The sequence below is a fragment of the Neomonachus schauinslandi genome, chromosome 6 (genome assembly GCF_002201575.2).
Source record: "Neomonachus schauinslandi chromosome 6, ASM220157v2, whole genome shotgun sequence".
Taxonomy (NCBI): Eukaryota; Metazoa; Chordata; class Mammalia; order Carnivora; family Phocidae; genus Neomonachus; species Neomonachus schauinslandi.
In genome coordinates this window covers 124839173-124867143 of record NC_058408.1, presented here as the reverse complement: position 1 = coordinate 124867143, position 27971 = coordinate 124839173, and the positions used below count along the sequence as shown (strand labels likewise).

The 27971-nt window shown below is 52.6% G+C and overlaps 1 protein-coding gene across 1 annotated transcript; it reads left to right on the top strand.

Moving 5' to 3' along the window:
* Positions 1 to 451: 451 nt before the first annotated feature.
* On the top strand, positions 452 to 27971 carry PYROXD2 (pyridine nucleotide-disulphide oxidoreductase domain 2). The gene is given in 21 exon segments (XM_021700038.1): positions 452 to 578; positions 5149 to 5168; positions 7409 to 7463; positions 7466 to 7501; positions 7583 to 7656; positions 12800 to 12955; positions 15388 to 15466; positions 15469 to 15540; positions 17393 to 17422; positions 17425 to 17450; positions 17547 to 17644; positions 19727 to 19868; positions 20289 to 20394; positions 20397 to 20422; positions 21954 to 22026; positions 22269 to 22425; positions 24564 to 24616; positions 24619 to 24717; positions 25417 to 25523; positions 27046 to 27166; positions 27901 to 27971. Coding segments are annotated over 21 exon segments (1728 nt in total).

Here is a 27971-nt window from a genome sequence, read left to right as displayed (position 1 = left end):
ATCTCCTCAGGATTCGCTCCCCAGCACACCCTGGACAGTAAACTCCTTAATGAGGAGCAGGACAGTGCTGGGGAGGGGGCCCCACCAACCTGCTCACTGGCTGCATGACCTCCACCCCCCCTTCTCCAAACCTCAGTGCCCCTCGTCCATGAAACGGGAGTTCTGGGGCCTCCGTGAGCACAGCACCTCACACGTGGGAGCCCTAGAGTGACCAGCACAGTGGCTCTCCTCTGCAGCCTGGAGGGGACCCAACTTCAGCACGGTGAACGGGCGGCCTCCTGAGACTCTGCCCCGTGTGGACTCGTGAGCTGCATGTCCTCATGGCCCAAAGCCAAGTACGGCAGCTGGACTGCAGCTTCTCCTCTCTTCCTGTTTGCTCCCTGACCCTCCCCCCACCTGGGCTGCACAAAAGCTGATTGTAAGCAAATTCCTGGCCTACTGCTGGGCTGAAATGGCTGCAAGTGGCCCAGGTTTCAGCAGGGCCTTGGGTGCCTCTCCCTGCCCGGCTTGGAGACGAGCTCACTGGGAAGCCAGGGGATGCCTAAAGCCTGAGTATGATGCCGTGGTGATAGGAGCAGGTAAACGGGCTGTGCCAGAGCTGAGGGCCAGGGAGGGCAGCCCTGCTCAGAGCCCCTAGGGCATCCCCAAGCCCCCCACCTCCCTCTGCTCTGGGCACAGGCTGGCCGGGGTTTGGGCCAGAGCAGGGGCGGTGGTGGAAAGTCCGCTTGGTCTGTGAGCAGGCACCGAGGTTGTGGGGCTGCCATCAACTTGCTCGTGGTCTGGGGCAGATTCTTGACCTCTCTAGGCTCGGGTCTGCCCTTCTAGAATGACCAGGGAGGAATAGGTGAGCTCAGGAGTTTCCATGTATCTCCTGCAAAATTAGCTAGTTGCCACCACTCTTGGAAAGCAGATGGTACGCAAGGGTTGGAAAGAAAGAGCTTGCCATAAAAGACCCATGAAATCCAGCCACCCCGAGTGCCCTGAGTTCTGGTCACCACCACCTCACCACTAGGACTACCCATTCCCCCAAGGAAACTGGGAGTTAGGAAAAAATAGAAATGAGTCGCAGAGATCCTAGTGCATGTCTGCGGAGGGTGACAGCCCCCGTTGTCTTGCCTGTCTGGGGCACATAGGGTCGGTCCTACTGCACTTTGCTGACGCCCAGGCTGCAGGGTGTCCGATTCCGCCGCGTAACTGTGGGAGGCCATGGGGTCCGGACCAGGTTGTCTTTGCTCAGAACCTTCCATTCACACTCCCAGGGGGCCCCAAATTTCAACTTCTGGTATTCTCTCCCACTGGGTTTAGACAGACAATGGCAGGATCGAAAGAAGATGCTCATCACCGTTTTAAAGCTGCATCCTGTCCTGCCAGCTCTTCATTCTTGTACGCTCCGAGAGCAGTCATGGCCAGGAAATGTTGTAGTCGCCCCTCCAGGGAAAATGTGTGTGGACATATATACGGAAGCATATGATAAATGCTGAAATAGAGGAAGTATAGCACACACATTTACAAGGAAGATACACGATACACTAAATTCCAGGTAGCCAGTTGGCTCTCTGGAGCCAAAAATTTCTGTGATTTTTGCTAAACTTAGCAGCAAACCTGTGCTTACTCCCGACCGATCAGGCCGGCTCAGAAGGGAACGTGGTTTTCCGTTTGCACTGCCTTTAAAGAGTGGAACCGACGGGAAGCAACAGTCGCACCTGAACTTCACTCCTCCAGTGATGGGAGAGACTTTGCTCCGTCAGATGACATTTCTCCCACACTGGGAGAAGATTCTCTCGAGGTTTTGTGCCATTTGCCGCGGAACAGCTGCAGACACAGCGCACGGTCGGGTTTCATCTGCATCGTTCGTGTTTTCTCCATCACTTTCTCACACGGAACCGTCAACAGAGTAATACGGCCAAGCCCTGAGGGGTGCTGTCGGCTGGCTTCCGTGGTTCAAGTACTCCCACTACGGCCTTTTTCAAGTTGCCACCATGAGGGGCCTGTGCGTGCACTTGGGAGAGAGGCACGGCCGCTGACGGCTGCTCAGAGGTGAAGAACTGCAGGAGCATAGGTCATGGTAAACTGTGGAAAAACGATGAGGAAGTGACAAGTTTGAGTATTTATTGCCTTTGTTTTTAATATAATTTATTTCACTGTAAGTTTATAATAATCTAAATTTTAATAATGGCGGTGTTTGACGAGCGTCACAAACATCCTGGCCGGGGGAAGCCAGCTCCAGGCTTCACTGATTGGGAAGGTGTCATGCCCCACCCCCACCCCCGCTTTTCTGGCCTTGGTGACAGCACATCCCTGCTGTCTCCTGGCACAGAGGGTTGACACCAGGTCACCAGAGGCGTGGGTGACTTGCACATACGTGTGTGAGTCTCAGGTGTGAGTTTTTCCTTGATGTTGTTTCTTCAATTGCTGAGCATTCAGGGCAGCCCGGTTTAATTAAGGGCATTTGGGAATCAAGTGAGGGACAGAGTGGCATCTTCTGAGAGAAGGGTTAGCTCTGCTCCCTGAGGTCACACGAGTATCTGGGGGCCACTTTGAAGATGAACCCTAATTAGTGCCTTGGCTAAATATGCCTAAGAATGACCCAAGGAGCTTGTTAAAATGCAGTTCCTGGGCCCTATCCCTGGTGATTAGGATTGAGAGGAAGTCGGCGCATCCAACCAGAATTTGGAGCCGGTCCAGTGCAGGCAGCTGCAAGCCACACTTGAGAACCCGTGTTCAGAGCGCAGCTTCTCTCGAGAGCCCCACATGCCTGGCTAGCTGAGGATCCCTGGAGTCAGGCTGGAGATGATCAGAGTCTGCAGCTTCAGACCCCCTCAGGGGGAAAGGAGAGGTCACCAGCAGCCCCAGGAGGGCTCAGGCAGGACTAGGGATGGAGTGGTGGAGGGCCGAGGGTCCTGGGCTGTTGGAATCTTGACCTTTGTCATTTGAGGTCTGTTTGTGCATTTGTGGGCTCATGTGATGATTGAACTGGACCCAGTTGCGTGGAAGCCTTTATTAGTTTTCCAAGATTTATGATCAGCACTATCTAAGAGACAAATAGCTACCATTTATCGTTGAGTCTGCTGAGGGTCAGGTGCTTTACATATATTATTGGTTATTCTCGCTCCAACACTGCAAGAAGCCTGAAGCTCATGGCCGGTCAGAATGACTCTCTGAGGGCCACGTCCTGTAAATAGCAGGAGCCAGGTTGAGCCCAGGACAGTCGGCCTTTAATTTGATGTATATATTTGAGAGCAGGCCTTTCCAAACTGTGGGCTGCAACTCGCTCATGAATCCCATCCAGCAAAGCTTTTAAACCTTAAGAAACTTTTCAAAAGTACATAAAAATAGTATATTAACCCGTCTTTTTAAATGAAACATAATCAAATAGATCATCACATGCTTATCACATGGTGAGTTAATATGAGTTCATGAAACTTTTGTTTCTGTGGATACATTTGTATGTGGGGTGCAGGCCAGGTCACAGGGTAAGACGCACTTCTTCATGTGGCTCGTGGTCAAAAAAGGTTGAAAAACTATTTCAGAGATTCCTTTAATGGAAGAGAAGTTGGCTCAGTGACCTCTAAAATTCTGGGTGTCTCTGTATGGAAAATGTAAAACAAAGTCAGCTCAGCCATGAAGAAATCCGTCATGTGGGTCATCACTGCCTCCTATTTATGGATGTTTGTCAAATTAATGGCTGAACATTTTATTTGCACGAACACTGGGTTCAGGTTGGTGCTCCGAGAACATAGTCTTCTGCTGACATCTTTGAAGACTCAGAGTGACCTTCTGTCACCAAGGAGAAACGTGTGCCAAGTGTTCCAGACAAGACCTGTCCCCACTACCTGAAAACAACCCAGGCCTGCTCTCTGCCCAACAAGGGCTTCTCCATAAGCAGCTACACTATCCTGAGAGTGAGGCAAGAGGACACACTCCCGGCCCCTGGCCGTGCTTGACCACCTGCATCAGAACCACCCCGGGGCCTTGTGAGAAATCCATCCCAAGTCCCTGCCTCCGCCCTGCCGAGCCGACTCTGGGGAGGGGTTGTGAATGATCGTTCATACAGGTTCTTTTTTTTTTTTTTTTTAAAGATTTTATTTATTTATTTGAGACAGAGAGAATGAGAGAGAGAGAGCACATGAGAGGGGGGAGGGTCAGAGGCAGAAGCAGGCTCTCTGCCGAGCAGGGGGCCCGATGCAGGACTCGATCCAGGGACTCTAGGATCATGACCCGAGCCGAAGGCAGTTGCTTAACCAACTGAGCCACCCAGGCGCCCACATTCATACAGGTTCTTAGATGATCCTGAAGCTTCTCAGAGCAGGAGACGCACTTGCCAGCAGTGGGCCTGGTGGGGAACCTGGAATCCCAAGTCAGGTTTAGGGCTCCCAACCCAGGGGCAGCCCTCTTAAGATTTTTGAAAAGAAATATATATATATATATATATATATATGCACATTATATATATATACACACACACACATATATATATATATGATAGATAAATTCACCCAACCAGCCGGCACTCCTTTAGCACACGTTGAAGCTGTATGTGTTTAATTCATTTTGAACTGTTCTGATTTGGGGAATATTGGTGATTGACAAAGCCATGGGACTAAAGCCTCTGGGGCACTAGAGTGGACCACACTTGAGCAGAAGAAGCCGCGTGTGACGGCAGCCGTCCGCATGCCCAGCATGCACCCGGATGGTGATTCCAAGCCAGCGAGGGGGTCCAGCGCCAGTAGCAGCCACGCTTCCCTTCTGTTCCTGCCCAGGAAACTGACGTGCTCTCCACCAGTCACCTGCTCCTCCCCAAGGGACAGAAGCCCAGCAACGCAAGGCTTCATGAGATAGCTTTTGTCTGATGACTGTGGGATTCTCCTCGTCCCTCACTCCAGCCTGGAGCCACTGGCCAGGCCAGGGTGACAGGACTTTTCTCAAGCTAGGGCAAGAACCAGGGTTTTCTGACTCCCCACAGACCAGGTGATTTATGGCATCAAGCTAGACGCTATTACAACATCCAGATACAGGTGGTACTTTTGGCTACCTCCCCGCGATCTTCACGAGCATGGGGACAGGGATGGGTGACCATATTCCCCAGGGAGTGTGTCTGTCTGCCCGCTGACCACTGCTGCTTTCCTCCTCCCCCTTGTCTCATTGCAGGACACAACGGGCTGGTGGCTGTGAGTGCCTCCCCCGCTGCCCCGGCCCCTGCGCACGTGGCTGTCAGCCGGAATTCGAGAAGCCTCAGGGTGCTGGCCAGGAGGGGGGGGGGGCGGCTGGTCTCTCCCTGGCACTGACCCATGGCTGTCAAATGGGTGTCCGCAGTAGTTAAGGAGGCTATCAGGGGCTCCCCTTCCTCTCCTTCCCCTAACGTGCATTTCCCCCACAACTTTGGGAGAGTCGGGGGACATTCAGAAGCAAGATGGTGACGAGATGGGAAAATACGTAAGTGGCATAGCCAGAGGAACGTGTTAGAGCCTGGGAAGCTGGGGCCAGGTGGGGCCCTCCGACTACAGATTACGGGTGTCCCCCGTGCTCCCCAGCTGGGTCTAGGCTGAAGTACCCAGCAGCTACACAGCCCCAAGTGTACCCCGGCGACAGCGAGGAAGCCAGTCCAGCAGGGGAGGCAGGGCCCTGCCCCCACCACCACTGGCTCCTCTGTCCAAAGTTGAGCCAGGCCAGGGGTACCCTGAGGCTGTGCTTCTCAAACTCTGGTCCCGGTACCCCTCCAAGGCCACCATGCGTGCTAGAGGGTGTTCACAAGACAAACTTGGAACATCTCCCTGAAGCAGTGGCAGCTTTAGGCTATCCATACAGGACGACTCAGCACTTCAGGGAGGGAGGGCTATGAGACTAGTGTTAAATCTAAACACTTTCCCTGACATAGTAGTTTTACTTGAACATTTTACAGGGAGCATTATATAACTCAACTGATCAGTAATTTAAAACATTGATTTTATGTAATTATAAATATGGGTTTGTCCTCCAGCTCTGCCACTTTCTATCTGTGAAGGTCAAGGCAAGTCATTGAGGCTCTCTGAGCCATGGTAAGATGAGAATAAAAACACCCACTCACAGAGCTGCTGCGGAGCTAACAGATGATGTGCTTCGAGGACCTGCCACACAAAGCCTCGCAGACGGGGACTCAGCCCAGGGGAGGCTGGTGTCCGCCCCTTCGGCCCAAGACCCAGGCCCCCCCCCGGGCACAGACCTGCAGTTTGCAGAGTCAGGGGGTGACCGGCTGTGGGGGACCGGGGAGCAGGGGGACGTGAGGTGGCTCAGGAAGGAGGGGGTTGGAAGAACCTGTTCTAGGATTTGAGCTCTGGTTGGATGACTGGGGGGACAGTCTAAGGAAGTAGGGTTTGCTCTAGATTGGATACCGTCAGAAAGCAGGAACACCCCCTGTGACTGGGCATCTTGATAAACCTTATCTACTGGGGAGGGGGGCCAGGAACAGGAGAGGGTGACTGGTAAGGAAGTAGTGGCCACTTATTTTGGCTGCGAGAGGAGGTGGAGGGTATTTTGTGGGTGACTCAGAGCCCATGTTTGTACTCAGGCAAAACTGTGAAGTGGTCTTGCTCTATCCCATTTTCAGTGGTCTCAGACCATTCTGTGAGGCTGCTCGTGCCTAATGCGAGAACAGCACAGCGTACCTCTGAGGGCCAGGCTGCGCCCCAGTGCCAGGGCTGCTGTTTTCTTCCTTGCTGGGATGGGTCAGGAGTATAGATCTCAGTCCAGACCCTCTAGGTTCAATTCCCAACACCTCTACTCAGGAGCTCCGTGAGCCTGAGGCAAGCCATTAACCTTGGGCCTCCGTTTCCTCATCTGTGAAATGGGGAGAGTCATAGTGGCCACCTCTAGGGTTGTGGGCTGGATTAAACAGTGTCTGGCAAGTGAACTTTATTTACTTGTCAAAGATTTTATTTATTTGACAGAAAGAGAAAGAGAATGAGCACAAGCAGGGGGAGCGGCCCACAGAGGGAGAAGTGGGCTTCCCACTGAGCAGGGAGCCCGACACAGGACTCGATCCCAGGACCCCAGGACCGTGACCTGAGCCGAAGGCAACTGCTTCACTGACAGAGCACCCCAGGCACCCCTGCCTCTTGGTGCTTGTGGGGAGGCATGAGGCTCGCCCCCCCGGAGGAACTGGGCACCCCAGGCAGGGATGGGCACGGTGTAGTAGGACTTGACAGAGCCACCAGGCCATGCAGGAGGGAAGGTCGCCCCTGGGACGTGGAGGGGCAGGAGCAGTCATGTTGAATCTTACGAGACATCTGGGCAAGTGGGAATTCACGGAGGAAGCAAGGGAATGGCATTCCAGAGGCAGGAACAGCATGAGCCAGGGGGCGGCCCTGTAGCGAGGCCCCTGAGCTGGCAGGTCGGCCCCCGGGATGAAAGGAGGGCCCTGTGTGCCCCCCAGGCAGCGTGCCTGCAGAGACTGGGGGTGAACACAGCAGTCTTCGAGAGACGCCCTGTGGTGGGGGTGCAGCTGTCCCAGAGGAGATCATCCCAGGTGAGCCCTGAGAGGTGATGGGGTGGCAGGGCATGACTGTTGGTGACCGCCGGTGACCCTCTTCACCAGATTCCGTTTCAGGGTTTAAGTTCTCCCGAGCGTCCTACCTCCTCAGCCTGCTGAGGCCACAGATTTACACTGACCTGGAGCTGAAGGTAGAGCTCCCCCATGGCCCAAAGGTGGGGGAGGGGGCAGTTCCAGCTTCCTAACCTGGGGTGAAGTCTCCCTATTTTGCCCCACATGGTTCCCTGCACCTGGGTTCTGTCTTCCATCCAAGGGTTTGTCTACCCCACATGCTCTCTTCAGTGCATTCCCACAGTTGGGTTTTGTCTGGCCTACCCAGTGTCTTAAAAATGGAAAATTTCACATAAAAATTGGGCGTCTTTGGAAGACAAGCCTTGTCAACATGAGGCCCATGTTCCTACATGCAGCCCTGGCTGGTGCCTTGCATGTGACTGGGGTTCCAGCTCTGCCCGGCCCCATCACTTCCCGGCGTCTCGCCTGGCCCTCGCTGGGGACGTGCCTTGAAGCCTTGGGCCTCTGACAAAAGCCTGATTTCTGCCCTCATTAAACTTTAGATGCTACTACCACTGTAGGCAGCTTGAGCAGATATTTGGCGCCCAGGGACTTTCACCTCCTCTGACTCCTGGGCTGCTTTAGGGAGTCCCGAGAACGCTCAGTGCCCCTTGTTAACTTCTAGTCAGCTTAACCTCAGTCCACAGGCTGGCCCAACTCTGCCCCTGTCCTTTCAGATTCCTGTCACCCCCACTGCCTCTTTCGGAAGCTTGGTGACCACATTCCTGGAGCCCACTCAGCTTCTCCCCGCTTGGTGCCTCTGTCACCTCCACTCAGAAAAAAGGGTCCTGTGTGTCATCCGTATGAGAAGCTGTGAGCATTTTAGCACCAACTTTGCTCTAAATTGAAAGTTTGAAGTTAATAAGCTATCCAATCACTGTTGCCTCCTGAGAGAGAGAGAGAGAGAGACTGAGAGAGAGCGCGAGTGAGCCACCCATAGGCAGGACTTGATGAAGTCTAGCCAAGGCCTGGGCAAGGGTCTCCAGTCTTCAGTCCATGCCAGACTATAGCTGAAGACAGCTTGCAAATGCACCAATTATACATGGTGGCAGACGTGGCTAGGGGTGGGGGCTGTGGGTAGACCCTCCTTTTGAAAAATCTAACTTACAAAACTCAGGATCACAGAACAGAAAATTTCACGTGACTATTCATTTTATAAAAATAAGTTACTCATTTGAGGGGCGCCTGGGTGTCTGCCTTCGGCTCAGGTCATGATCCCAGGGTCCTGGGTTCGAGCCTGACGTCGGGCTCCCTGCTCAGGAGAGTCTGCTTCTCCCTCTCCCTCTGCTCCTGCTCATGTGTGCTCTCTCTCTCACTCACTGTCTCTCTCTCTCTCGAATAAATAAATAAAATCTTTAAAAAAAAAGTTACTCCTTTGAAAATGGTTTCTGTCATAGGGCTCCTTTAACTAGGAAACCCCTCACTGAATTGAGTATATGCTTTGATCTCTGACCTTGGGTTGCATGGTGCGTGGTGCTCAAATCAAGGGAGAGAACAGTCCTGCTTCGTGACACACAGAACTAACCCCCTGTGGAGTACGGAGCACCTTCTCTAACAAGACACTGACAAGCTGGACAGCGTCTATAGGAAGACAGCTGACCTCTGGGAATGTTCCATCTCCAAACAACAGTAAAGAGCAGTTATTTTACCAGTGCTACAACTTGGGCTACAAGTTCTAACACTCTAGCTATTGGTCTTCACCTGTGAGACAAGAATGTTAGCGGCCCGTTCTATGACGAGGGAACCAAGGTTCTGTGAAGTTAGGTTCACACACTAGGAAATGACAGAGAACTTGAACCAGGTCCACCTGCCTCCTTCTCCCCGTTCTTGGGCTACCGTCTGCTGGCATAGTCATCCCAGAGCAGTCCTGCTCAGCCTCACGCGTCCCAGCACGTTGCGGTTTGCAGCGGACGAGGTCACAGACAGGAGCTCCCCTTGCAGCCCGGCCTGGGCGGAGGACGGGGCTGAGCTTACAGACTCTGGGACCTAACAGGCTGGTTTTGAAAACCTGCTTGATGGTTTTATTAGCTGCCTCATGGCGCCTCATCTTCCCCATCTACAAGATGAGGATGGTAATAGTACCCACCTAATAAGACTATTGTGGTGGTTAATAGGTTTGTCTGGGCCATGGTCAGTACCGCATAACTGGCAGCTAGCATTATTACTCCCGTGCAGCAGTTGAGAAACTCAAGCTCCAGAAAGACCTCCCGGGGCCCTGTAGCTGGCTACTGCCTGTCAGGTCTGGCCGCTAGGGGCCTGTCCCCAGTTAGACCAAGCTCTCACCTAAAGTGTGAGTCTTTCCTTTGGTGCCACTGCCCCTCTTCCCATCCCTGAGCCAGAGGATGGTTTCCCCCGCCCACATGGGGCCTCCATGGGGCCTGTCTTCTGGGTCTTAGTTTCCACAGCTGTCAACGAGAGCATCAGATTGGATCACCTCCTGGTTCTGTCCACTAGATCACAGGTTTGCTTTAAAAGTGGCCCCACATTAAGTAGTGGACTCCAGGCTGAGAGGGCAGAGTTCTGCCCTGATGGGGTCTTGTCTCCCACGTCAGCAAGCAGCTGCCTCGTCCAGCTCTCCCTGAGCCAGCCTTGACCCCATTCAAGTGGCAACCCCTTCCATCCCTCACTAATAATCTTTTGGGTCTCAGCCAGATCACTGTGCTCCTGCTTTATTTCCAGAAACCTAAGGCAGGGCTCTCAAACTTTCAGGTCTATCAGAACAACCTTGGAAACTGATGGGACCCTGAGGGACCTTGATCTGAGAGCTGATTCTACAGGATGGTGGTGGGGCCAGGCACCACACCTTTTGAATCTCTCTTACTTCTGGTCCCTCGTATACACCTTGTCCCTTCCTAGCAATTTCCACCCAGGGTGGCTGTGCATGCTGAGAACTCTCATGTGGGAATCAGAAGAAGGGTTCTGTTTTTATAAGAGGAGAACTGCATGATGTAAACAAATCTAATGGTGATTTAACATCCCTCTTTCTATTCTGACACCACATAATTAAAACCACCAAGGATGACAAAGGTCCAATTTATGAGAAAGTCCTGGAATCAGACAAAAAATTACTCATATTCAGTTAGTTATACTTGAAGCAACTCTTAGGTCCCTTATTTGGGGTGGGTTATTGATTCATTCATTCAGTAAATTCTTCTGAGGCCCTGCCCTGTGTCCCGCACTGGGAGAAGCCCTCGGGGATACCATGGTGAGGGAGGGAGGCAAGGCTTCTGCTCTTAGTAAGAGGACTTCAGGTAGAGGAAGTGTTACCCCCAAAGAAAGGAAAACAAGGCAATATGATAGTGAGGGACCAGAGGTCCAGCCTGGACTGCCCAACCAGGACAGCTTTCCTGAGGAGGTGACATTTGAGCTGACATGCAGATGCTAAGAAGTTAGCAGCCTTGTGGTCACCTGAGCAGAGGGAAGTAAAGATGGTCGGGCCCAAGGTGGAAGAAAGCAGATGAGGGATGGGCAGAGGGGCAGCAGATGGTATATGAGAGGGGCTGGGGGGCCAACTGAGATAGGGCCTTGTAGGCTGTGAAGGAGGGACTGCATTTTATCCTGGAGTGCCATGGGCAGAGGAAGTGGAGGGGTGGGGTTTGTAACTTCAGGAAAGGTCAGTCCACATGTTGGGTGGCGTGGAATGTGGTGGAAGCAGCTGTGGTCTCAGGGAGACGGGCAAGGCAGTGGCTGCAGTGGTTCACAAGATGGCAGCTTGGCATGAGGGGCAGTGGAGATGGAGAGAAGCATACAACTTCTGGAGAGACTGGGCCAGTGAGACTTGGTAATGGACAGGATGAGGAGGAAGGAAAAGGAGAAACTTAGGATACTTCCTGGGTGAGAAAGAGTTTACTAACCTGAAGGAAACCAGGCTGGAACTTCCTCCAGCTTTCCCCATCTTGGTGTGAGAAAGAACCCTGGAAGTCTCCCAGCCCAAACCCCAACCACTGTTTGGATTCACCTCCACAGTATGCTCCACCCATGGCAATCCCGCCATCTGGAGTATCTCTGGCTTGGGGAAACTTCAGCTGTAATTGTTGGAGAGGCTTTTTTGGTTTCCTTGTGTTTTCCAGAACTTCTCCTCACAGATCTCGTTTCTGTCTCTGGACATGTCCCCTGTCTGCAACATGGCCTTCATTTGTTCAGTCAACAGAATGCGTATTGATTGCAGTACATCCAGGTGCTGAGCAAAGGGACTATGCCCCTGAGCCCACAGAGCTCACAGTCTACCCCAGGGGAGACGGGGAAACTAAGTATGCAATTAGCCAGGTGGCAGTGAGTGTTTCAGAGACAAAGAAAGCAGGCTGAGGGGGCAGGAAGTGCTGGGTGTGTAAGGGAGGCCTTGCCGCTCAGGCGATAATGGGAGCAGAGCCGTCACAGAGGGGAGGAAGCTGGGAAAGAAGCTCTAGATGCCAGATTCATCAGGCTAAACACGTTAAATGTGTACAGCTTTCAGTATGTCAGTCATACCTCAGTAGAGTGGTTTCGGGAAAGATGTCTCTAGTGGGAAGAGTAGGTCTTATTTGTGGGGCTAGCACAGGCCCGTTTTGTTTTATCTGTACCTCCATCGAAGAAGTAGCTGTGCTCTTGGAAAGTTCTGTTTGCCAGTCAAATATTTGTAAATCAAATCATATTTTAAATACATAGAGGGAACTTCCATTTAAAGTGACCCTGGCGTAAATGAGTCTGCAAAGTAAATAAAATTTTTTGATGTGAATAATTTATCCATCTTCTAAGCATGGATTTTCACATTTTAATTATTTATTTCTGAAGTGGGGGTAGTTATAGACTAGTGCTGAGGGCCAGAGCTTTGGAGTCACAGAGATGTGGTTTTGAAACCTAGATCCACCTCCTAAGGTGACCTTTGACAACTTACTTCCCTGCACTGAGCCTCTGTTGTATTTGTACCATGAGGATGATATACTTACAGTTGTTGTGAGGTGATCAGGGTAGCATGGTGTGGCATGGTGGGGTGTAGATGGTGTGGTATGACGTGGCATGGCGTGGCATGGTGTGGGGTGGTGTGGTGTGGTGTGATATGGCCTGCCAAAGGATGCCTGGGCAAGAGCGCTTTTTATACACTTACATTAAAAAATAAGAAGCAGCACCGCCTGCCTTGGGGAACTGTATGCAGGTACCTAAATGGTTGCAAACACAATCAGAGAAGGGTCAAGGGCAGAGGACACAGACCCCTTAAAATGTTGCTATGCTATCTATGTTCTGCAGAAATACGGGCTGAAGCTTCGTCTTCGAAACCCCTACTCCTTTACCCCAATGCTGGAAGAGGGTATGGGGAGCAAGGTGCCCAGTTCCCTTCTTCTGGGCACAGACATTGAGGAAAACCAGAAGCAGATTGCCCAGTTCTCATGGCAAGATGCCCAGGTAGGGAAGGGGACCGGCAACAGATCTCCTTCTCCCTCGCCAGCATGTAGGTGGCTCTTGAAAGGAATTGGGCCTGGTTAGTCATCCAAGAACATGTTGTCCAAAGACCATGAGGCCTTGGACAGGCCATTCCACCTGCCCTAGGAGGGCTCCAGTCTGAGGTAGCCTCTGATCTCAGGCACTTCGAAGAGAAGGGGATGGAGAACACTGATTAAGACCAGTGGACACTGGAGGCACCTGGGTGGCTCAGTGGGTTAAGCGGCTGCCTTCGGCTCAGGTCATGATCCCAGGGTCCTGGGATCGAGCTCCACATCAGGCTCCCAGCTTAGCGGGGAGTCTGCTTCTCCCTCTCCCTCTGCCCCTACCCCAGTTTGTGCTTTCTCTCTCACTCGCTCTCTCTCTCTCTTTCTGAAATAAATAAAATCTTTAAAAAAAAGACCAGTGGACACTGGACACCCTCAAACCTGTGTGTGTTCAGTATGAGGCCACTGTTCAGGTGGTCTCAGCCAGCTGAATTTCAAAAGGGAATCCACTGGTATGTACTTATACTATATGTGTTTTCCATCTTTCTTGCTTTTAGAAAGAACTCCAGGTGGTTATCAATGTTAAAGCCCGTGAAGCCAAAAAGAACGATGAAGGGAGGATCAAAGACAATTAAGGATAGAATGAACTGGACCAAGTATTTAGGATAAGAGAATTGTAATAAATATTCATTTGACTTGGCATCAATCCCCTGGCAGCCCAAGGCAAGAAATTTTCCATGAAAGCATGCAGGTCTGGTGGAAGGAAGACATACGTCTGATGGAGAATGCACATTTTTTCTTGGGATTGCATTATTAGGAATTTGTTGGGTAGCTTCATGTATATGAGCCATTGAATAATGTTACAGACCTGATGTGATTGGTTTTGCAGATATAGATCCTTTGAAGGGACATATTTTTGTACCAAGCCTAAATACAAGCTGAAGGCACAGCATGAACTCCTATCCCATTGCTTTTTGTAATCTAGTGTTGGGTAAAACCCAGAGAACCACGGCCCCACAGTATCTCTCCTCAATCAGTGGCTTCTAAAGCCGGCTGATGATCAGAATCACCTGGGGAGCTTGCTTCTTGAAACGGCCTCTTTTCTGTGCAGGGGGTTGGGGGCCAGTGCCTCCACCCTCTCCTCAAAACCCTGAACTGCCCAGGTGCACTGGAGAGGATTCAGGGCGAGGCCACGTTGCTGGGCCTGGTGGACAGTGGCTGGCATGCTAGTGACCATAGGAGGAGGCAGGGGCCACATCCCGTTGTGGAAAGTAAGGAAACCCTTTTCTGGTCTTGTCTTCTCACGTTGCCACATGGAGGGCCTACTGTAGGCTGTTTAAGGTCATTTTTATCAAGACTTCTCAAACATACTTCAGTGCAGAACTTTTTTTTATGCAACCTTATTAAAATTCTATGGATATATTCATTAGTATAGATGAACCAAAAATTGAAAGCTGGGGGCTGGGGATCAAGATAGGGCTGCCGGTGGAACAGGCATCCATCCATGCTCCTGTCACCCACCCAGCGAAGGAAGGGTGTGTTCTAACCACACTATTGAAATGGATTCTGAAAGAGAGGGAAGGAAGGAAGGAAGGAAGGAAGGAAGGAAGGAAGGAAGGAAGGAAGGAAGGAAGGAAGGAAAAAAGAAAGAAAGAAAGAAAGAAAAGAAAGAAAGAAAGAAAGAAAGAAAGAAAGAAAGAAAGAAAGAAAGAAAAGAAAGAAAGAAAGAAAGAAAGAAAGAAAGAAAGAAAGAAAGAAAGAAAAAGAAAGAAAAAAAGAAAGAAAGAAAGAAAGAAAGAAAGAAAGAAAGAAAGAAAGAAAGAAAAAGAAAGAAAAAAAGAAAAGAGAAAAAAAGAAAGGAGAAAAGAGAAAAGAAATGGATTCTGTTATTGGGGCTTGTTGAGTGAAGGGATGTAGGCTTCTGTTTCTGTGTATGTCAAGAGGACATAGATTTGCAGACGACCAGGAAAGAACAGTCATCATGCTGCAATACAGGGGAAGAGATCTTACTTCCACCAGTAATATGTGGAAAGACAGGACCGAGAGAAGAAACTTTAAGTGGTTTTCTGGTTTATCACAGAGACCACATGCTAGGATATTTGCCAGTTTTCTGTGGCTGACGGCTGGTCTCAGCCAGCATAACCCCTTGTCCCTGCCACCACCCTGGTGGCTCATCTGCTTAAGATCTCTCTGGCCTCCCCTAGTGCTGACGTCAGCTCACAGGCCTGGAACTGGGAGTAATTTTCCATGGCCGAGCTGAGCCAAGGCTGGGCGTGAGGCCTGAGGAGCCACGGAGGCTTGGCCAGGAGCCGCAGGCCATGTGGGGATGGGATGGAGGTCAGAGCGTGGGGGCAATGTCCTCGTGGGATGCTAAGCAATGGGGCCTTGACTCAGAGCTCTCTGTTCCAGGCCTTTCCCAAATATGAAGCGTTCATGAATCAGTTGGCATTAGCCATAGACCCTCTGCTGGACGCAGTCCCCGTGGACATGAGGCCCTCCAGAGGGGTTCCCTGCTGCAAAGGCTCCAGTCGCTCTCCACGCTCAAGCCGCTGCTGCAGGCAGGTAAGTCCAAAGTGCAGGCATCAGGCATGATGAGTGACGTTCAGGATGTTGAGCCCATTTTCTTGATGATTGGACATGAGCTTGAGCCTTCATAAGCCTGCCAACTGCCGTCCATGAATAGGGGCTGCCCAGAGCACTCTGCTGAGCAGATATTAGCCTGGCGGCCCTAGAAATAGAGCCTGAGGTGAAGCCTTGTATGCACGTAGTTCATTTTGATGGGTGACCCCAAGGAAAGGGGGAGTGAAACTGGAAAGAGGAAGGGTCAGTCCCAGGTGTGCTATTGGATCACAGGTGACAGGTGCTGGATCCTAGGAGGACCACCCAGGGGGCCTTAGGAAGTGCACATCAGGACCGTTCCCAAGAGAAAAAAGGGGAAACATTTATCCATCAGGTTCTGTCCCCCACTGGTCAAAGAGTGCCCCACGGGGTTTAACTCCCACCTGGAGCATTAACTTCTGGGCAGTGCATCCATGGGTGCCCAGTGGGTTCCTGTGGGTGTCCTGTCATGGTGCCAGGGACACCCCGGGGAAGAAATGATGAGGCACATCTTACAGATCTGAGGTGAGATGCTGCCGGGTTTTACCGTGGGAAGCTGATTGAAGCCTGCATGGAGCTTGTCACCATAGTCTTGGCTAGAATAAGAGAGAGGGGCCAAGAGAGTTTGAAGAGATGCCCCCATACCGGAAGGATGCTAGATTTGGGCTCAGCAAGAAAAAATTCTGTGATGAATTAGTGATGCCTGCCACGGGTATGAGAAGGGACATTTCACCAAGCATGCTGCTATTTTCTGCCATTCCTCCAGGATATGAAGACCAGGTTAGCTTCTGCATTCTAGAAAAGTGCTGAATGAGTTAGCTATGGCTACAAAATTGCTGTGTAACAGCTACAAAACTCAAGTAGCATGTAAAAATAAACCTCTATTTCTCACGTGTCTGCACAGTCCGGTCTGGTCTGGTCTCACAGGTGGGTTTATGGGTGGGGCACATCAGCCAGGCTAGCTGTGCTCCAAGTGCTTCCCACCCTCTTCCTGGAAGCAGCAGGCTGGCCCAGGGATGGCCATCTTACGTCAATGGCAGAAGCATAGAGCAATGTGTGGGCCAGTTTCAAGCATCTGTTTGCCTCCCATCTGTAAACATCCCATTGGCCAAAGCAAATCACGTGGGTGAGCCCAGACTCAAGGAGCAGGGCAGGTCATCCCAGCTACAGTGGGAGGCACTGCAGAGTTGCTTGGAAAAAGTGTGTGGCTATGGGGAGGAGTGAAGGATCAGAACCAGTAGCATCTATCACAAATGCCAGAAGTAGACATGGCCTCTCAGAGGACCAGTCCAAGAAGCTTCATGTGTTAAAATTTATTAAGCAAGTGCTATGTGCCACACACTAAGCCAGGCACTGGGGCTAAAGTTGCTAGAGATCACGATCCATGCCCTCGGGGCCTTACTGCCCAGATACTCTCTGAGATAGTGTGAATCAGCTTCAGAGCTGTGGACCGGCCTAGCTGGCTACCTCCCAGGGCATGGGCCTTACAGAGTTCGAAGTAAGGGACTAAGGTACAAGTTAACATTTTTCCAAAAATAATTCCAACCACTAAAACGTATTCAGTGCCTATGAACTTGCAAACACTTTACATATGTCATTTATTCCTTATATAGCTCTGGGGGATATGAAATAATAGCTTATTGTAGCTACTCATAGTAGCTACTATTGTAGCTTCCCAGAGAACTCATAGTAGCTCTTGGGGATATGAAATATTACTCCCATTTTACAGATAAAGAAATAAGAACAGAGATACCGCAGATTGGAATGACTCCTTCTTTCCTGTCTCAATTTACGTTTTATGGGTCTTCTCTTTCAGGTCATGTGCTAGAAGCCCAGCTGCCCCAGTATTAGTCCTCATAGCTCCAATTACAAAGGTGAGGGGCTCCCCAGCCTCAGGCTGGACCCCACAGTGAAGGGGACTCTCTCCCCGGGGCCCCTATGCCCTTCTCCCTGCCATTTTGCTGTCCCAGGTGCTGGATCAGTGGTTTGAGTTCGAGCCTCTAAAAGCCACTCTGGCCACAGATGCTGTGATTGGAGCCATGACAAGTCCCCACACTCCGGGGAGGGGGTCAGTGCAGGGCAGGGGGGGTGGGGTGCAGCGGTAGCAGAGTGAATCTCCCAACAAAAGTGCTAACAGCTGTCTCTCACCAAGCTCTCCCAGTGAGCCAGGCACGAAGCCAGGCACTCATCGAACCCTCAAAGCCACACCTGAGAGCCATGGTTCAGAGTAGGGACAGGTCTTGCCCCAAGTCACACAGCTAGTGGTGGCAGAGCTGATTCCCAGCTGACCCTCCAAAATCTTCCTTCTTAGCCACTTCTCCCTAATGCTCCAGCGAGAAAAGCCTCTCTCCCACTATGATAGCTCAACATGAACAGCTCTCTTTCTCCTCCTCCTCCTCTTCCTCCTTTTTCTCTCTCTCCCTTCTACCCCTCTTCTCTCTCTCCCCTCTTTCTATCTCTTCTCCTCCCACAAAGTTCCATTGCCCCTCTGTCCCCCACAGATCCTTTCCCTGGGGTCCCAGGACACACACGCACAGATGCCTTCATGGCGGTGGGGGGGGGGCACTGCCTTTCCCTTTGTGAGGGGGGCATGTTGACAGCCGAGCCAAGAGGGGGCAGCAAGACCCAGTGAAGTCTGTACCTGTGGTGTGACTTAATGAGCCCCTTGTAGGAGCAGGAATGGAGGGTGTGTGTGTGTGTGTGTGTGTGCGCTTGTGTCTTGGGATAGAGGAGGCTGCCAAGTGTTGGGCCATTTCCAGTGCATCAGAAGATGCAGCTAGGAGGTGTCAATGTGGCTTTCCTCTCAAAGGATGAGAACCACCCTTGGAAGGGGTTTTTCAGCACACACTAAGCCAGCTCCGAACTCCCCAGGGCCATGGAAAAGGGGGGTTGGCAATGGTTGCCCTACCTTGGCCTACTCTATGATCCACCAGCCAGTTTGCATCTTCCACTGGGGCCTCCTGTCCTTTTTTCTGTGGCTCTCCGGGAGGCGTAGCTACTGCCCAGTGTGTGAAGTGCGCCTTTAAGTAATTTGTTTCTTCATTAATTCCTCCAGTGAATATTGATGGAGCCCTTACCTGTGCCAGGTGCAGGGCCAGGGCATGAAGGGCACTGAGACCCTCCTAGGAGGGGTAGACACAGAGCAAATGACGATAGTGGAGTTCTGTGAGGATTGGGATGGGGGTGGGGCAGGGAAGCAACGCTGTCCAGGGTCAGAGGAGGCCTCCATGAGGAAGAGAGGTTTAATCTGAGACTCTCAGGACAGGAGGAATTAGCTAAACAGACACAAGGGAGGAAGGGGCTTCTAGGCTGCCGGATCAGTCCGTGCAAATGCTGGGGGCTGAGCCGGGACCATGTGGAGGTTTGCTTTGGCAGGGGTGCAGGCTGAGAGGGGGAGCTTGGTGAGGGATGAGGCTGGAGCCCTGGAGGCATGTCCGGAAACTGGCCATGCCCCTGAGAGCAACGTTGAGCCAGCAAAGGCATCCAAGGAGAGAAGTGGCAGGACTTGGCTAAGTCTGTGATGGGGCTCCAGGTCTTCAGGGAAGGAGGAGTGGGAGAAGGTGGTCCAACTAGGAGGACAGCACCGCAGGAGTTGAAGGAAGGGAGGAGAGGCCTGGCCCAGGAAAGAGGCCTCAGGGAGGGGGAACTGGAAAGTTCTTTGGGAGGCAGGGTTGTGGCGCCTGACGGCATGGAGGTGGTGAGGCATGGGCGGGACTCAAGCGACTGGCCCTCAGCTTTCTGTGGGAAACGGAAGCTGCCATCACTAGAATGGGGAGAATGAAGGAAAAACGGGTTGGGGAATGGGGAAGGAGGTGGGTTTCAGCTGCCAGCCAGAAAAGCCCCCGCAAGTGGGGATCTCGGGGCAGCTGGCGCTCAGGAGAGAGTTAAGGCGGCGGGTTTGGGCATCGCCGCCGTGTGGTTGGTGCTAACGCTCCGCCCGCAGACACGTTTGCATGGGGAGAGAATGTGGGGCGTGAGGCAAAAGCCCTTACAGGAGCCTAGAGCCCGTTTAAAGGCTGATGGGAAAGGCAGCACGGGGACAGGGAGAGGCTAAAGGTACCAGAAAGAGAAGACTGTTTGCAGTCTTCCCCTAGAGCTCTGGGGAGTTAAACCGCACCTCCAACCACTGACCCCAGTGGTCTGTCCTCAGGTATGTGCTTCTCCATCACGTGATGGGGGGCCTGGAGGGGATGCAGGTGGCCTGGGGCTATGTCCAGGGTGGCATGGGTGCCCTCTCTGATGCCATCTCAAGCTCAGCCACCGCACACGGAGCAAGCATCTTCACTGAAAAGGTGAATTTCCCGCCACCCCGATTATTTGCATGGATCCCAGTATGGAACCAAATGTCAAATTCAGAGGGTTCCTCATTTTACCAATGCACAAAGTGGGGCTTTGGAATCAAGGGGCTAAGTTTGTGCAGCCTGTTAATGGCTGAGCAGCCTATTAATGGCTGAGCAGCTGTCAACCAGGTCCCAGTTCTTCTGACCACCCCCCTTTGAATGCTCTGGCCCCTAGCCCCCATTCAAGCCGAGCCTTTGCGTTGGAGTGGGTGGGCTGAGGCTTCACCACATTGCCGCAGAGCCCAGCAGGGTGGATTCAGATGCGGAAGCTGTGAGCACCCAGGAGCAGCACAGACAGTGGAGATCCCCCAAGATCCAACCTGTATTTTCCTTCCTGGGGAGTTTCCAGGGTCTCGCTCTGGTGGGCTCTAGACAGTGGCTAAAGTGCTGGTGAGCAGTGAAGGGCGCATCCAAGGAGTCGTGCTGCAAGATGGCTCGGAGCTGAGGAGCAAAGTGGTGCTGTCCCACACATCCCCACAGCCAGCTTCCTGAAGCTGACACCACAGGTGAGGCCTGGGGGCTGGAGGCAAGATGTCTGCCAAGATGGGGGAGCGGGGGTGTTGGTCAAGGGTGCCAGGACTACATGAGGATGGGAGATGCAAGTGCCCACTCTCTCTGCACTAGGGGAAGCCAGTCCTTCTCTCCCTTACCTAACAGGCAGGTAGCAAACAGGGAAGAAGCCTCACATGTGGGGAGAAAAGTCCAGGGGAATGAGGTGACTTAGGCTATGCAGCTGGCAATTGGCAGAACCAGAGTTAGAACCCAGGTCTGACTTTTAATCCAGAGTTTTCCTACCACCCTGATTCGCTGCTCTAACCAACTCTGGTTCCACCGTCTGTGTCCGTTATCTATGGCCATATCAAGGCCGCGTGAAACAACCACACAGCCTCTGGGCATTTAATAAGAAATACTGACTTAGCACTCAGAACTGGAGAATTCAGTTGAACTTGGCTGAGTTCAGCTGATCTGGGCTTGCTCAGGCACCTTCCAACAGCTGTGGGTCAACTAGTGGGCCCTGCTATCTTGGCTGGCCTCGCTCATGTGCCCAGGCAGGCTGGCTGTGGCTGGTCCAAGACCGTTTCTGCTGGAATGACCAGGTTGACCAGCTCTGCTCTATGTGTCTTTCATCCTCCAGTATGATAAGTGAGGCATGTTCTCCAATCTGGCAGAGGGCAAAAGTGAGCAAACTCACTCATGCACGTGTTTTTCAGGATTCTGTTTGCATCCTACTTGCTAGCGTTCACCTTGTCCCAAGCCCAGAGTCACAGTGGGAAGAGGTTACAAAGGTGTCTGGATACAGGGAGGGGTGAGGATTGGGGGCAATTGTGGCAACTGATCGCACCTTCCCTGTCACCAAAACATATGATAATATGTATATGAGTATGGATCTTCCAACAATTCTTGGGACTATTTGGGGGGACAAGGCACCACTTTTTCTGAGTGATTCCACTAAGAAAATTCAACAAACATCAGTTCAAAAGCATCTTGTCGAGATAATTCTGAGATAATCAAGACTTTCAAGAGCTTACAGGGCTCCTGGGTGGCTCAGTCGTTAAGCGTCTGCCTTCGGCTCAGGTCATGATCCCAGGGTCCTGGGATCGAGTCCCACATCGGGCTCCCTGCTCAGCGGGAAGGCTGCTTCTCCCTCTCCCACTCCCCCTGCTTGTGTTCCTGTTCTCGCTGCCTCTCTCTGTCATATAAATAAATAAAATCTTAAAAAAAAAAAAAAAAGACTTTCAAGAGCTTACAGACTGGAGGAGGAAAGGGGCCTTCAGCCCACTGGCCACATCCAAAGTTGGAGTTGGTGTGGACCACTTATATTTGCTCCAGCAGAGTTCGAAGGAAGAAGTGGTTAGTGATGAGCTGGGGGCAGGGGGGATCCAGGAGGCCCTCACAGAAGATGTGCTTTGGCTGAGCTCTGAAGGATAGAAAGGATTCCTGGCAGTGGAGGTTGAGGGACCATCCTGAGCAAAGGAAGAAGGCAGCCCCCTTGGGGCCTCGGCCATCCCCAGGCCTTTTCATGGAACCTTCTTCCAGGAATGGCTTCCTAAGGAGTTCACGGAGAGGATCTCCCAGCTGGACACCAAGTCACCTGTTACCAAGATCAACGGTAAGAGGCACACACAGATTGCAAAGCTGTCTCTTTTGACATTATCTGAGTGAGAAATCTCCCAGTTTTGGAAAAACTGACTTATATCATCATCTCTACTCCCTCGCCTCCACCCTGCCCCCCCCCATACTTTTTCTTTCCAATCCACCACTTGGGTGAGCAGGGTGATGGGCAGAGAAGGAGGATCCTGGAAGCCGAGGACTGAAGCCTTTGGGCCCTCGCCCTCCTCTTTGGTCCCTCAGTGGCTGTCGACAGGCTGCCTGACTTCCTGGTGGCCCCCAATGCTCCCGGCGGCCAGCCACTGCCCCATCACCAGGGCTCCATCCACCTGAACTGTGAAGACACACTCCTCCCCCACCAGGCCTTCGAAGATGCCGTGGACGGCCTGCCTTCCCACAGGTGGGTGGGCCCTGGGCTTTGTGTCCCCTGGGACACTCCTACACACAGGGGCTGGGGAAGGGGTGGGTGACTATCTAGACACAGAGGGCATTGCCTCTTCCTCCTGGTACTTAACAGTCACAGTGTCTTAGGATCTACCTAAATCCATACTTAGGTTCCAAGGAGAGGAAGCTCATCCCAGGCGATAAGTCTGTGGGCCAGGGCAGGTGAAGAGTAAAGAGTAGGATGCGGTGCAGCCAAGTGTCACAGATTAGCAGAAGGGGCAAAGGATTGCAGAGAGAACAGCGCTGGCATTTGGGAAGAACTGGAGAAAATGCTTTCTGGGAGAGAAGAGGTCTCTCTGACTCAGCAGCCCATCAGAGGGCACACACTCACCCGATCTCCCTGCTCCATATTCTCTTGTCTCTGATAAGCCGCCTTCATGCAAAACTTCTAAAAGCATTTCCGACCTCCCAGCCCAGCTGAATCTCCATGCTTCGGAGACAGGCAGGGATGTTTCAGGAGCAAGTATCTTTCCATACTGTCAATTGTCCCCCAGAGCTTATTGAAAACCTGTTCTGTGTGGGACTCTCTATTAAGTGTGGGTTAGGGGAGTTGGGGTCAGGCAGGGGCCTGAAAGAGACACAAAGCTTATCACAGGGCAGGCACACAAATTCTTATAGCATGGTGTAAAGAGAATGTGCACCCTGGGAGAAGGCTAGAAGGCAATGTCCATTTATTCATTCATAAATATTTTGGAGCTTCTACTCTGTGCCAGGCTTAGTCCAGGGACCTGGGCACAGAGCAGCAAGCAAAATCAACATGGCTTCTGCCCTCGGTTCACTGACTTGCTATGGTGGAAGGCAAGACAATCAACAAACATGCACTGATAGTATGGAGAAAAATAAGTCAGAGGAGCAGATGGTTCGCTAGTCTTCATAAGGAGGTCAGGAAAGAAAGGCATCTCTGACAGCATGGTGTTTGAGCTGAGACCCATAGGAAATGAGAATAAAGGTCTTATAAATATCTGAGGAAGAACATCCAGGCAGAGGGCAAGTCATGTGCAAAGGCCCTGGGGCAGGAGTGGACTGCTGTGTTGGAGGCACAGGGATGTAGCCAGAGAGGCTGGAGAAAGAGAACCTGGGAGCGAGGGGAGGTGGGGAGGGTCCCAGAGCTACAGCTGGGCCCTGTCAGCCACTCCTGGCTTTTACTCCTGGAAAGTTTGTGCCAAGCCTGACTTCCATTTTGGAAAGAGGAGGAAAAAAGGCATCTGTTGCAATTGGTGACTACTGCAGAATCCAAGGGACAGAAGACGGTGGCCTGGACCAAGGTGGGGATGGCGGAAGTGACGAGAAGTGGCCAGATAACTGGGTATTTGAAGGTGAAGCTGCCCGCATTTGCTGCTGACAGGAAGTGGGGTGTGAGCAAAAGAAGGGCCACTGGAAGAATGTGTTTGTCTTTATAAAAAAGGGGAACCTGGTGTGTGCGGGGAGGAGCAGGCTTTAGGCATTCGGGTTTGGACAAGTGACTCTGGAGATGCCTAGTGGACATCCAGGTTCCGAGGACACATCGCAAGTGAGGGATGCGGGGAGAGAGGGCGTTTCACGCGGCCTCGAAGGTGGTCATATTTGGAGATTGGAGGGCAGTGTGCTCCGAGTAGACACGGCATTGTAAGCAGGGGAGGGGCGGGAGACCGTCGGGGCTCTGGCGGGTGGCTGCAGCCCCAGCAGCTCTGGTTTGCACAGGCTGCTCAGGGCAAGGTGTGCAGACGGGGTAATCCGGGCTGAAATCGGCTGCCTGACGGCTGCTGCCCTGGGCCTGGCCCCTTCCCCCGTGTGTGCTGTCTGCTGGGCCCGTCACAGCGCACGGGGTGGTGGAGGCAGGCGGGGACAGGCACGCAGGTGGAGGGAGGCTACATGGGACCTGAGAGTGGGGGCTGTGCATCCGAGGCTGGGAGCTCCTCCGGGGTGGTCTGGGCCGTCCCAGGGGGCACAGAGCCCCTGCGGGCCAGCAACCGCCACAGCCTCACAGACACCCCCTCATCTCACCCCAGGCCTGCCTTCCTCCGGTCCCTGTCACCTCAGAGCCACTCCCAGCCCCTTCCCTTGGGGCGGCTGCTTCTCTTCACACCTGACCCTCTCTCCTCCCCGCTGCGGCAGGCCTCTGACTGAACTCTGCATCCCTTCCTCGCTGGACTCCACCCTGGCTCCCCCGGCTGCCATGGCGTCTCCCTCTTCACTCAGTACACGCCCTACACACTGGCTGGAGGCAAGGTGTGGGATGAGCAGGAGAGAAACGCATATGCAGACAAAGGTAAAGAGGGCAGCCCGTCCTGTCTCCACAGTGACAGCTGGGACCCCTCCCCCCGATTGCCCCATTCAGGATTAACACCTGGTAAGTCCTGTCCCAGAGGAAGAGAAGTACCGACCGAACGAAACCTGAGTCAACACAGTGAATGCCTGCTGGGGCCAGGCACTGGGCAAAGAAAGCCTAAAAGACACAGTTCCTCTCCTTAAGTTGCTCACAGTCCAGTCACGGTTTGGGGGAAACCAATCTTACAATACAACGTACTATGTGATTCAAAGGTGGAAGCTATTTGCCAGAGAGACAAGGAGAGCTTTCCAAAGGAAGGGACATTTGAGCTGGGTTTAAAAGGATGAATAGGAGTTGGCCAGGCAGCAGTGGGCATTCCAAGCAAAGAGACAACTTGAGCAAAGCGAGGAAATGAAGAAAGCTTTGCATATTCATGGGAGACAAGTAACTTTGTGGTTAGGGTTGGGGTGAGTGGGTGGGAAAGTGGGGTAGACCCACAGGCCTTTGTAATGAATTATTTACTTGCCCATGGACTGTTTTTATTTTTTGCTTATTGAGATATGATTTGCGTATGATAAAATAAGCCCATTTTAAGTGTGTAGTTTAATGAATTTTCATAAATTGGCCAAGTTGTACAATCCTAGCGCCTCATCTTCTTCCTCCTCACACCATCTCATTTCTCTGCTGTTTGGTACCCAGTGTTTGACTGCATCAAGGCCTACGCTCCTGGCTTCAAGGGTTCCGTGATGGGCAGGGACGTCCTCACACTACCTGATTTGGAGAGAATCTTCAGGCTTCCTGAAGGGGTGAGTATAAGACCGGGGGGTCCCTCGTCACATTCTTCTCCCTGCATCCCCACCCCCTGGCATGCCCACTCAGCTTTCTCTTGTCCCTCCACACCCAGCCTGTATCGGGAAGGGAGGATGGTGCAGAGACCACAGTGGAAGGGGACGGAGAAGTAGTCTGACCTAGGGAGTGGGGAACAGTGAGGAGATCAGACAGGAGAGACAGTGCCTGATAAGCAAGTCACCAGGTCCATGGCCCCCGCTGTCTGGACATCCATGGCCACCTCTCCCATCTGGCTTTCTTCAGAGGGAGCTCCCCTCTTAAGGCAGCAAGTCCTTGGACTTGCCCTCTCTGATTTATCAAAACCTTGCTGACACTGGGGACAGAGGGACCAGCTAGGAGGCCAGGTCCATATGGCAGCCACCAGCTTCATGTGGCTCTTGGTGGCTCCCGTAGGGTGAGGCCAAACGGAGGTGGGCTGCACATGCCACCTACCCACCAACCTTCAGAGGCTTAGGATAAAAAAAAATGGAACACATCTCATTAATAATTTTTATACTGATCACATGTTGAAATGATAATGTTTTAGATCTATTAGGTTAAATAAAATATATTATTGACGTTCATTTCACCGGTTTCTTTTTAAATTTTACTGTGGCTCCTAGAAAATAAAAATTGCATATGTGGTTCATGGTATGTTTTTTTTGGACAGTGCTGGTCCAGGAATAGAGCTCGGGAGACCAGGCAGTGGGGACTGAATGGAGCAGAGGGTTATGGGAGGCGTGGGGCAGGCAGAGCTGAGGGGTCGCGGTACCTTGTGCATGCAGAGGTCAGGGCAGAGGTGACGGGAAGGGTCCACCTGGAGGCCCAGGCAGGGAAGGTGATGCCGCCCTCCGAGGTGGGGAAGGTGGGAGAGAGCAGACTCAACAGGGGAGGATGAGGTCAGCTTGGGACATGCTGGGAAGGTTAGCCGGAAGGACATCCCTGTGGTGACATCCAGCAGGTGTCAGTCTTCTTGTCCAGACCTGTCCCTAAAGTCTGACCTTCCCCCTGGCCCTTGCTCCCCACGTCCTGGCTGCTTGGACCCAGGCCAGGGGAGCAGAACTGAGCTCGAGTCCCCTGCCCCTTGTCTGCCATCTACAGTGACTCTGCTGGGACATGAACCCCCGGGGGCCCAGGCTCTTGGCCAAGGCTACCAAAATAAGTCAAATCCTCCATTTTTCAAACACAATGAGGAGGATTTATTGACCTCAATAAAACCCTTAAAATCTCCCTCTTCTTTCCCCTTTCAGTTCCTTCCCACTCTGAAGATGCTCCTCACCTTTCTTTCCTCCTGAAAAGTGCCTCTGGAAAACTCCATCTGCAGCCCAAGGACATGCACCTGTTCTCTCTCTTCCCCTCCACCTTCTGCTTCATAAGAATCCAAGAAAATATGCTGGAAGGAGAAGAACCTTCCTGGGAGGGGAGGAGGGGGAGAAACTCGCAAAGGCTGTAAAACTCCTAACACTCCTACATTAACCACTGCGGCCCCGCCTCCCGCAGAACATCTTCCACTGTGCCATGACCCTGGACCAGCTCTACTTCGCCCGCCCTGAGCCCCCGCACTCCAGCTACCACGGTCCCCTCCGAGGTCTGTATCTCTGCGGAAGTGGTGCCCACCCGGGTGAGTGCCCCGGGGCCCCCTTCCCTGTGCGGCTGGGATCAGCAGTGCGGCAGGGTGGGGGAGAGGAGGGAGAGCAGGGAAGTCCCACGAGAACGAGAACAAGTCATCCCCCATACCCAGGCTTCTTAGCGCTCAGGAAATGAGGAGCAGCCGGGGCCTCTGCCAGCTGGCTGCACCCTCCACCCTCGGGGTAGCTCACACCTCCTCCTCACGAGGCCTGAGAATAGGTCGCAGAGGCGGCTCTCCAAATGCCGACTTTGGGCTGAGAGAGACCCATGTCCCTGAATCCCCCCTCCAGAGTTTAGACCAGTACAGGCTGGTAACATTGGTAACGTTGCGTTTCCCAATTTAAAAATTCTTCCCGGCCTCTATGCCAAGCTTAACAGACCTCGCCAAGGCTGCCATTCCTTATGGACACGTCCCAGAGAGGTCTGTACCCCCACAGCTTCCCCCTCGCACCCTGAGTCAGTTTCACCACCCAGCACATTGACTTCCAGACTGAGGGGGGCCCTTGCTTGGACTGCTCGCTGGGCCCCCTGCGCAGAGCTCTGGGGGAAGAAGCCTGGAGGCGAGCCCGGAATCTGTCTTAATAGTCATCCTAGGGCTTCTGATGCCCGCAGTCTGAGCAGCGGCCCGTGGGCACCGATGCTCGGCTTCTCTGTTAGCTCTGGCCCTGCGGGCTCCCTGGGCAGGGTTGTGAGCACAGCTTAGGTTCCCGGGTGACTGGCTTCCAGGAGGGGGCGTCATGGGAGCCGCTGGACGCAATGCAGCCCATGTCGTCTTCAGAGACCCCAAGAGCATGTGA